At 47.9% G+C, this 10680-nt stretch overlaps 1 protein-coding gene across 3 annotated transcripts in view; it reads left to right on the top strand.

The window, feature by feature from the left end:
- Window positions 1-1211: 1211 nt before the first annotated feature.
- Window positions 1212-10680, top strand: part of RUNX1T1 (RUNX1 partner transcriptional co-repressor 1) — a 153727-nt gene continuing 144258 nt past the window's right edge. The window contains exon 1 of one of the 3 annotated variants that reach the window (XM_055432684.2): window positions 1212-1417. In XM_055432684.2, the coding sequence (XP_055288659.1) occupies window positions 1390-1417 (28 nt within the window). In that variant the 5' untranslated portion in view covers window positions 1212-1389. Of the gene's footprint in view, window positions 1418-8980; window positions 9215-10680 lie in introns of those variants that run through there. The other 2 variants (XM_055432682.2, XM_055432687.2) reach the window with 2 other exon arrangements.

Here is a 10680-nt window from a genome sequence, read left to right as displayed (position 1 = left end):
ACGAAATTTAGAAACACACACACGCAGGATATGTTGCACTGATGTAGGCCAGTTGAGAAAAAAAAACAACATGGTTCAGAGCAGGATTTCAAATTGTTACACTAAATATAATAACATTTGTGGTCATGGCACTGTTCCATAATAATTTTAAAAGATTTCATTTTACTCATCATCGCCAGCCATTATCTGATCATATTTGACCTACATATTAATATTTTCATTATTATCCAAGCCCCTTTTGCTCTGTACAAACAAACTGTCAGTTCTGTTCACTGCGAGATTATTTATTTACTTTGGAAATAACTGGAATTCTTTCACCCTATCTTTTTCTCCAGGGACACCCCCACCCCCAGGATTGATATTAATGTCTGGGGGAGGGGGGATACAACCCATAAAAACAAACAAACAAAAAAACACCGTGAGATAGAAAAGGGGCCCCTCTTCACGGCATACTGTGGGAGAAGTAGAAAAACAAAGGGAAAAAGAAAATGATAATTGTTTTCTCTAAGGCTATTATCTAATGCGAAAGCAAATAGTCAGTCTGGAAATCAGCTAACAGAAGGGGATTAGGAGAGAGGAGATCTGAGCGGGGCTTGATGGCTCGCAGAGCTGCGTGTCCAGCCAGTGATGAGACGCAGGCAGGGCAGCCAGGAGCGCTCCAGATGGCCGGGGAAAGTGGTCGTCTTGGGTTACTGCAGGGCGCCCGGGGCCCCGGGCGAGCATCGCTAGGGAGCCGTCCCCACGTCGAGCCTGCACCGGAGAGGGCGAGGCCCGGAGAGCGGCGGCCCGGCGCCCCGGCCGGCCGGGCCAGCCCACTGTTAGCTTACACTTGACCCCGTGACCCCGCACTGCACCGCCGCCCCCGCCCGCCGCGCGCGCCGCCCGCGCCGCCGCGCGCCCCGCTCCCCGCCCCGGGGAGCGGCCCCGGCCCGGGCGCGCGCGCTCCCGGCGCCCCGCGCGCGGCGCCCCCGCTGCCCGGCGGCCGCCCCGCCGCCCCGCGCGCGGCGCCGTCCTGGGGAGGGCGCGAGGGCGCGCGAGGCCGACGCGGACGCCGCCCGGGCCGGGGGCGCCTCCCCGCGCCCCGCAGCCCATTCGTCTGCCGCCGCGGCGGCCGCAGGGAAGGGGCGGGAGGCAGGGAGGGCGGAGCGGCGCGCCGCGCGTCCGGGGCTGCTCCGCGCGCAGGCGGCGTCCGGCCGGCGGCCCCGACCCCCGGCTCCTCGCCCCGCGGCTCGCGGCGACCGGCGGCTGGCGGCCTCGCGGCGCGCGCGCGCGGGCCCGCGCTCCTGGACGCGCCGGCCCTCCGGGGGCCGGGAGAGGCGCCGCGCGCTCGGCCCCGCGGGCCGGCCGGGAGCACGGCAAGTTTCCCTGGCACCTCGGAGCCGGCGGCGGATGGTGGGACTCTCCGGCCCTGTGCAGTGTAAGTGCCCGCGGGCGGGCGGGGACTGGGGCACCGGGGCGGCGGGTGCCCTGGTTGTTTCTGTTAATTCTCACTGTGGTGACCGTCCCCTTCGTCTGGGTTGTTGGGCCGGGAGGCTCCAGGTCGGCCCCGTCGCTCATCTAGGGTAGAGCCAAGCACCAGGGCGAAGGGGAGCCTCGTCGGTCACTGCCCGCTGCGGCGACGCTGAACTTCACGGGGCAGCCGGGGGTGCCGTTTTCACTCCCAGATTCTCCGCACTGCTGCCCTCCGTTTTCTTTTCTCTCTATCATGACGATATGATGGAGATCATGCTTATTCCCACCACCCACCCCCGACCGAACCCCCGGCAAGGTACCCAGGGTGAGGGTGGCAGGTGGCCTTGGACCCTCATCTTTTTTTTTTTTTAATATTTTTTTAAACTGGAAAGTCTGCTTTTGATGGTGGGAAACTTAGCTCTGGCATCAAGAGAGGAGGAGGAATCTTAACTTTTGAGACCCGGTGGCGACTGCGGTCGGGGTCCTTAGAGCGGTCCCCGGGCGCTTTGTGCCCACCCTGCGAACTCGCCCTGGTCTTCTTGGGCACGCGGGGTGCTCGGGTGGGAAGCCCCCGGAGGACAGGCCAAGTCCCCCGCCTCCGAACTCCAGTCGAGGTCTACGGATCCGAGTCTGCGATCCGCGACGGACTTGGGGCTTTGCCGCCTGGGCTGTGTGGGCAGCGTCCCCGCGGCCCAGACCTCCGCGCGCCGGGGGCTCCGGCGCCCTGGCCCTTTGTGCGCTCCTTGCGCAGCCTCGATGGGGGCCCCCGTCTCCTCTTCAGAATGGGGAGCCCTGTGCTCGGCTGCGGAGCCTCGGGGAGCCGCGTCCCGGGGATGCAGTTCGTTTACCCGGCCCCGGCGCTCTCTTTGAGGGGATAGAAAGGACAGGGGTGATCGGTGCACCTAGACCCCTCTCCCTGGGCGGATCTGACGCTGGCCAGGACGCCCCCTTAGGAAAGACAATTCGGTGGGTACAAGGCGCTTAAATCAGTTTTGTTTTTTTGAAACTTTTTATGGAGGTTGGGGTGGGGTAAGGGCAGTCAACCCTTGGAAAAGTTTGAGTGCAGATTCCAGGAAGTAGGATGTGAACGCAGACTGTTACTAAAAATAGCCCGATTCCCCCATTCCCTCCCCCCCCCCTCCCGGCGCTTTTCAAGTTTGGAGGATTTGGCTGGGGAGCCTTGCAGCCCTTGTTTTCCTTATTCCTTGCAAAGCGTTGTGGCGGTTAAAATCTTTTGAGCACAGCTATTCTTCAAGATCTGGGCACCTCAAAGCCCAACCCGCCTCAGCCTGGCACCAAAGCGTCACTTTCAGGAATAGCCAGTGTCCCCCGCGGAGGAGCTCCTGAAGACCAGTCCCAAAGTCCAGGGCGGGGGAGTGAAGGTCATGAGTTGGGGGGGGAGGCCACTCCAGAGCAACTTGATGTGCTTCATGTCACTGCAGGCCCCCTTGAATTTTTAACTTCGCTCCCTTTAATTAATCTGCCCAGGGCCTTGATATAAATGGCTGTCCACAGCAGCTGCAAATTGATTTATCCCCTGATAAAGGTTGGGTTGCTGACCAAGGCGCTTTCTTTTTCTACCTTCTGTGTGAACTGAAATCTGTTTTACAGCCCCCCCCCCCGTCTCCTTTTAAGCATGTGTACCATTTTTAAGTGCACTTAGTGGCTTTTATTGTCATAACCCTCCCTTTGCATAGAACGAGAGTGAAACTGGGTCTGTGCCCAGTGAGTCCACACTCGCTGGAATACAAATTGATCAGCTTTTCAGTGACAAACCGTTCGTGTCCCGGGTCGTGTTTAGTTTTTTGCAGCCTTTTGCCTTGACCATGTGAGCGTTCTGTTGTCCCCAGTCTCTGCTGTCATACAGTTCCTTAGAAAAGGTGAACAAACAGAACTGATTCTTAAACCATCCTGGCCCAAACCCAGATGCTTATGTCAGATGTGATGTGTACAAAGAGAAGCACATTTTTGATTCTCTGGATCTTTCCCCATTGTTATTCTTAACGTCAATTCTAGTTTTAACATTGTAGGGGCTTTCAGGTAGCATGCATGGGACAGTCTGCTTTTCTTTTCTTTCTTTTTATGGGTGGTTATTTTTAAAGGGACAGCTGACAGTTTCACCCAGTGTTTGACCTAGGCATTTTTTGCAGCCAGGAAGGATATTGAGGAAGTTGAAGTCTAGCATTGCTTTATCTGTACTGTATTTAGCATTTCTTTGGCTTATTCTTTCAAAAAAAGAATTTCCATGAAATAATCAAGGAATCAGGCTCATTCTGGGTGTATAAAAGCTGACTTTATCTGCGATCATAATAAGAGAAGAACTTTATGTTAGAAGACTTTGGGTAAGCATTCATAATTTTTTGTAAACCATTTAGACAGCAGTCACTGTATTTGAAAAGCTAAATACTGAGTAGGAGAGTTTGAGTATGGAGTTTCTCCAGTGTCCAGGTCATATCTAATAAAAGAAGTGGAAAAAATGGTGTTTTTTCTTTAATGTTTGGACAGCTCAAAGCAGACCAGAAATCTTTGAAATGCTATTTTCCTTTATAGCTTAGTCTCTGTGAGTCACTAATATCTGCTAATAATTTGATTTAAAAATGATCCTTAGAAGGGCTTTCCTAATAAGACACATTCTTCTTGTAGTACAATGCAAACTGCCCTATCAAGTTGCAAGCTGCTGGAAATTGTAGGATAGTACATGCTGCAGCTACAAGATTGCGGCTTTATATTTTTACAATTTTCCCTTTCTGAAGAAAACTAAAATATTGTTCTTGATGCTAGATTTTAATGATGAATTCTTCCATCCAGGGTGTTGGTATAAATATTTGCAGATGAAAGAACACTTCATAAATAGGAAAGAAGTACACAAATGTAAGGTGCCATTATCATCTATTTTATTATAAAAATAGAAGCTTATTTTATTGTAAAAAAAAAAATCTTTTCTTTTTTCCCAACACTGAAAAGGGATCACGAGAAAGAAATGCTTCCAATAGGAATGCTGGTCAGTGGCTGTCAGGTTAGGACATTCCTCACTGTCAAATCGAGTTTCTCACTTCTTTGATATGAACATCAGCTGACAGGCGCTGAATGCAGACCCTTCCTCATTGAGGTTTCATGCAGGCAGCACAGCCCTTCAGAGCAAAGCAGTCTCAAAAATTGGCACCTGCAGGATTTGCATGTGAAAAAAACGATTCTGTGGCATTTTACTGGAGTCTATTACTGTAAGTTATGTAAGTTCAGTGAGAAAAGCTGTTTGTTGATGTTTGGACGTTTAAAAGTTCTTTGTTTTATGGACACCTTATTCATCAGCTAGCGATCCACAGACTATTGATAGCAAAAGCAGGGAGAAGTGATCTCTGGCTTTATAGACGTTATTTAGTATGAAATGGTGTTATTTTTAACCGTGTGCTTACAGAGTGCACTGCATGCATGGTTAATTTTTAAAATGTGTCTTAAAATGATGCCTTCATACAACTTTCAGAATCTATCAGAAGTTAAACAAATACATAAAATTAGGTTAACATAAATACTCTTTGGAAACAATCTAGGATTTTAGGAGTTCAATAATTTAAAATCTGTAATAAAGAAATTAAACATTTCATAGTTCTGAATTTCTTTACTTGTTAAATAATTTGTCACCAAGATGCCTTTTAAAAATACCATATTTGACCCTTTTATGCAAAATAACTGACAAATGTTAAGTCAACTAAAATACCTTTGTGAACCTCAGAATATTGTCCATCATTGAGAATATTTCATCCAGAATAAGTTATTTTTTATTATCTAAAGAGACACGTTCCAACTTCACTTTTTTACAGCCATTAATATAAGAGTTCCTAAATAATGTTTAAAGAACAGTGAACATTTTATTAAAGCAAACATTAGTTCAGTTTAATGGAGGTAATTGTAAGTGATAAGACAGAGCAGGTTATCTCTGTGTTGTTTAAACAGAAGGAGCTACTTTGCACCATTTCCAGTAGCCATCTGTGGAAGAGAAGGGTTTGCACCTGTCTGTCCACACTAATTATAGATTAGGGCCAAAGAAATGAAATTCGAGGAGGTTTTCAGCTAATGAAATCCATACTGATTTTATTGTAAATGTGTTTTATGTAAAGAGGGTGATGGTTGAGTTATGAGTGAATAAATTGCTATGTAGCTGCTAGGCACTTGGTTTTGAAGCACAATTCTGCTGCATTAACCTTTGATATTAAAAAAAAAAAAGAAAGACAAACAACTTAGATACGGATGCTAGTCTTTGTTTGGCATCCATAGCTACAATTTAGTGAGCAGCAGTGAGATTCAGTGTGCAATTTAAAAATGTGCTGTAAAGCAGCTTAAATGTTAAGAATATTCTAGTATTTTGAAATGCAGATGAAGTAGAAGGTAGGTTTTAACTTATACATATAAAACATTAGGAAATTAGAAACCTTTCTTTTTTTTGCATTTCAGTTTCACATACATGAGAAATTAAAGCAAAATGAGTGAGAAATTCATTCTGCAATAAAAGGTCACATGAATCTCTACCACATCTGTTTATAGTAATTATGAACATAATTAACATAAGAATTACAAATGAAATAATGACAAGCTGAGCAATGAGATATTATGCCATAATGGTCATATGTTGGAATTCTCACATTATAGCACACTAGAATTCACATACTCAAAGAAAATGCTAGATTTTTATCTGAATTAATGCTTCAAAACTTATCTGCTTGAGACAGATGGACTTCTTGCTTTTATAGGAAGGTAACCTATTATTAAGAAAAGAACTAGTTGAAATTAAGATTTCTAGTCTCCAGCCTGGCCTTTAAGACAGCGGTGATTATAGAAACCACTTCCTGTTGTACACTTATTCTATGATTGTACTTCTTGATTATTATATTGCTTTTTTTCTAAATTGAAAGCTTTGCAGCAAAGTGTTTGCTTTGGAAGAAAGTCATGGATTCTTCCCATTTGAGAATTGGTTGATCTTTTATGTAACTGTGAGCCAAAAGTCAGTGAACAAACAAGGCAGTAATAGAAATAGTATGCCTTTACAAAACAAGAACGCTGGCAGATAAGCTTTTGGGTAGTTTTCTTCATACCTTCAGTGTCTGGATGCTTTTTAAAGAAAAATGTAACCTTTTTCTGTGGAAGTAGTAGGGCTTTGTTTGTTTTATAAGTAGCATTTTTTCAAAGTGCATGTAATGGAAAAATCAGTTGGCGTTTCCAAGTTGTATTTTTTACTTCCCAGAGTTGCATTGGATTTATAAACGTGTGTCTGTAGTCTTTGTCCAAACTGATCTAACTAAGATGTAATAAAGGGGCAGGTATATGTGATTGCGCCTGGTTATCCTGAATGCAGTTTTCTATAGCAGCTAGAGAAAAAGTGAAAGGTGACCCTTTAAGAGAGCTATAATGATACTCTAGAAATCTGTTGTTACATGTAAAACGTGTAAGAATGACAGATTTTCACTCATTGAGAGTGCACTCGATTTGGTAACATTTCCTGCCAAATGGCCTCCTCCTTCCTTGCACCCTCCTATAACTATTGAACCTGCTCACTGTTGGAAGATTTATGGGGAAGCAGTACCTCGTTCTCTTCTCGGTGATACCCCGAGGTTTTCCACATGATTGGATTACTGGTGGATTGTGGCAGAGTCCTTTTCATCTGACATTCATTGCATGACAAGATTTTTCACACATGCCCTTCCTCCACCAATGCCTAGCCTTTTGCACTTTACCTGACCTATCAGGTTTCCCTTAATTGTTTTCTTGGGGTGGTGGGAGCTTGGGGGCCGGAGGATCCACTGCTCATAAAACTTTTTGACCAAGTGGTTTGGAGTGCTTGATGCAACAGTTTGCTGTTGTGGTTCAGGGGCTCAGTTGGCCCGCTCTGTGACCCCTGCCTCTCCTGATTTTCTTAAGGTCTTCTTCAGAGCTGTCTCCTCTCAGAGGCGGCTGCTAGGTCTCTTGCACTTGGGTGTTGGTGTTTTTCTCTAATCCCTGGCCTTATTTCCCCTCACCCCAAACTATCGAGCCCCCATGCATAAACTGCTCTATAATCTGAAGTCACTGCAGCAGGGGCTACAGTGTATGTCAGGAACAGTTCTGGAGTTTATTGGCTTCTTTATTCTGAACTCACTCTTCATACTGACAGCATCTTAACCAAGCTTCAGTGCTTTGAAATGCAACATGACCAAATACTCCCTCTCCGCCTCCCCCGCCCGCCCCCCCCCAGTAAAATAACCTTCTTTGCTGCATTATTTGCACTCCATTAAGGATCTGATCAGATGTTCACCTTGGCTGATGGGTGCATTTAAAAGGGGAAACGGGGCTCCCAAGAGACCACTCAGGTGTACCTCCCTGCAGACCCTGATGGGGGTGGAAGAGGCACTCTGGACTGGGAGGAGCGCTAGCTCCCTGCTTGGTGTCTGATTGATTCCCGGGCTCTGGGGTGGGGGGAAGAGCTGTGGAGGCAAGCTCAAGCCGGGATTGATTGCCTCGATTTCAAATTCCCACCTCCAAAATAGACTCTCAGGAGCCTACATGTACACACAAGGAGCCCCCACCGCCGGCACAGCTTCTGGAGGTGGAGCAGGTGTCTCGGAGTCACCTGTAGCTCCCGGTCACAAGTGCGTCTTCTCCCGGTGCCGCTGGCCACACGAGGTTTCCGCTGGGACCACCTTGACAAGCCCGGGGAGATGCCAGCGTTTGTACCGCCCCACAGCCATCTCTGTGGATGTGGGCAGGGGGCTGGGATCTAGTCTTGGGGCCAGCCAAGAAAGGGACGAGAACTCCCACTTGAGGTCGGTCGGGAAGGGCTGTGTCGCTGCCCGCGAGGACTCCCAGGTTTGCTGGGCAACTTGGGTCTGTCTGGATGGAGGTCACACGGTGACTGTCTCGCCGTTAAGCTCCTGCGGAAAGCGGGCTCTGGATGCCCCTCTGACCTTGACAGAACCTCCCGGAATGTTAGCATCCCAGCTCGCCCGCTCCGCTGTCCCCGGAGCCAGGGGAAAAGGCAGTCTGCTAGTCTGGATCCCCCGCTCTCTCTCCGGGTGGGGACGGACTGAGGGGAGACAGGGCAGCCGCGGCCGGCCTGGGGGCGCCTCGCTCGCCCCCCGTGCCCCCCGCCCCGGCCCTGCGGGTCCCTGCTCCTGCGCCGCAGCCCGCGTCTCGGGTCCCCGCTCTCTCTCCCCCGCTTCCCCGGCCTCTCCCGCGCCGTCTCACACGCACCCTGTTTATTTTCCTGCCTCCATCTGGGCCCTGCTGATATTGTAATCACCCCGATGCACGCCGGCTCCGCTCGGCTCCCTCGTGCGCCCGCACGCTCACTCACACACAATGTGCCATCCCGACCAGCCTCTGACTTCTGATAAGCTGCGATGTGTGTTTAATGCACACAAAGCCGCGGTCCGGGGGCCGCCTCTCCCGCGCTGCTTTGCCAGAAGGTACTCCCGGCGGCCGGGGGGGCCGGGGCCGGGGGGCGGGCCGGGCGGAGCGAGGGGTGGGGGCGGGATGCAGGGGGGCGCGGGGAGGCGGCCTTTCTCTTTTCCTCTCCCCCTGCCCGAACGATTCAGAAGTCGATAAGACCGGGAGAAGTGAAGATGTGCCGTGTTATCTGTCGCTCCTCTTAGCTGGCGGAGAGAATTTACATTTCAAGATTAGCAGAGGGAGGAAAGAGAAATCTGCCTTTTGTTGTGTGGGGTGAGGAGCAGGCATAGCCCTGGCCTGGCCGCTATCTCCCATCACCTCTGCTATCCAGACAGGACTCACCGAGGTGAGATTACCGGAGGGCCTTATCTTTTCTTGGGTTTCTTTTTCTTTTTTTTGCCATTCTGAATAGGTTTAAAGGGGACTGGATAAAGGGGCTGGGGGGACAATGGATTACGGTATTGATGGGATGCTGAAGCCTTTGGATGGGGAGGGGGAAAGAAGCAGCTGCTTAACAACTTGATTAGTTCCTTTTTATTTTGATGTTAAGGTGAGACTGTGTCCCTTCTTTGCATTCAAAGTCTGTAGAACTTAAGGGAAAATCAGAATAGCTTGAATGCCTTATATTCTTTTCACCACCACCTCCTGCCCTCCTTAGCACCGTCTCCCTTCTCATAGCAAGTGTTTCATTTACCCCTTATTTGTAGGATTGATAAACCGAGCAAAATCGGTTGAAGCTTTTGGAATTGACCATTTGTGTTTGGTTCGGTGTGACATGTTTTGAATGGGTGGTGAATGGATGCTAATTGATGAGTGAGAAGAGCAGAAGAAACCTACTTTTAATGTGGAATTAGTTGATTTTGTAGTATGATTTCAACTAGGTCCAGAGGGAACAAAAATCAAGTCTGTAAGGTAGATTTGCATGTTGAATTTAAACCATGGGATTTCCCCCCCCCGCCTTGGAATTGGTTTAAAATGAAAATAATTTTAAAATGTTTAATAAACCTGTTTAATTTGAAACATGTTTAATACACTTGAGTGTGTTTAGAAATTATAGTACCAACTTTAAAAGGTTTTAAAGTGGGTAAAAGTGGGAAAAACAATTGTTTTGCTTCCTACACGTAGTCAGGATAACTATTTTCATAGGTAAATAGGATCCAGTAACTAAGAGCCTAATTAAAATTTGTTTAAAGGCAGGGGGCATGTTTCCTTGTTGACAGCAGCAGGTCGATTGGGTAAGACAATAGACTCCCATTATTTTACTTCCATTGACTGATCATATTGACAGTTCAGGTTTGTTGTTGCCTCAGTGAGCATGATGGAACACTGAAATTCACAGTCCAACTGGCCAGAGTGGCACATATATCTACTGTATGTCATTTCTGCCTGGGGTTACCTTGTCACTGAGGCAGAATGGGAATAGACAGCCTGGAATCCTTCAGAAGGGTAGAGCTCTTTTGCTAGTGAACTGACAGCATTTCTTAGGGACATCAGAATCAGGTGTAACAGATAAATATGTGATATACTTTTATTTGAAAATCTGGGGAGCTACTTAGCTATCAGTCCTTGTATTTTACATATAAGAATACCCATTTTCAAGCTTTACCTTTACCTTCCCAGAGATATTTACATTGAATGGGTTGGTTGCATCATTTAGATAGTTTGTGCTCAGGTGACATCCATTTTTCTCCAGTTGGGGATATTCAAGACCTGCTAAATCTCTATCTGTGTAAAAAAATGTGTAGGTCCCCTTCAAAAATAGGGTCTGGCTTTCCTTTTTCTGTGGGTGGAATATGAAAGCAGAATGTGTAT

The sequence above is a fragment of the Moschus berezovskii genome, chromosome 16 (genome assembly GCF_049115385.1).
Source record: "Moschus berezovskii isolate FMDL1 chromosome 16, NW_MosBer_1.0, whole genome shotgun sequence".
NCBI classification, from domain to species: domain Eukaryota; kingdom Metazoa; phylum Chordata; class Mammalia; order Artiodactyla; family Moschidae; genus Moschus; species Moschus berezovskii.
The sequence above is the reverse complement of the archived record's forward strand: the minus strand, read 5'-3'. Positions and strand labels throughout refer to the sequence as shown.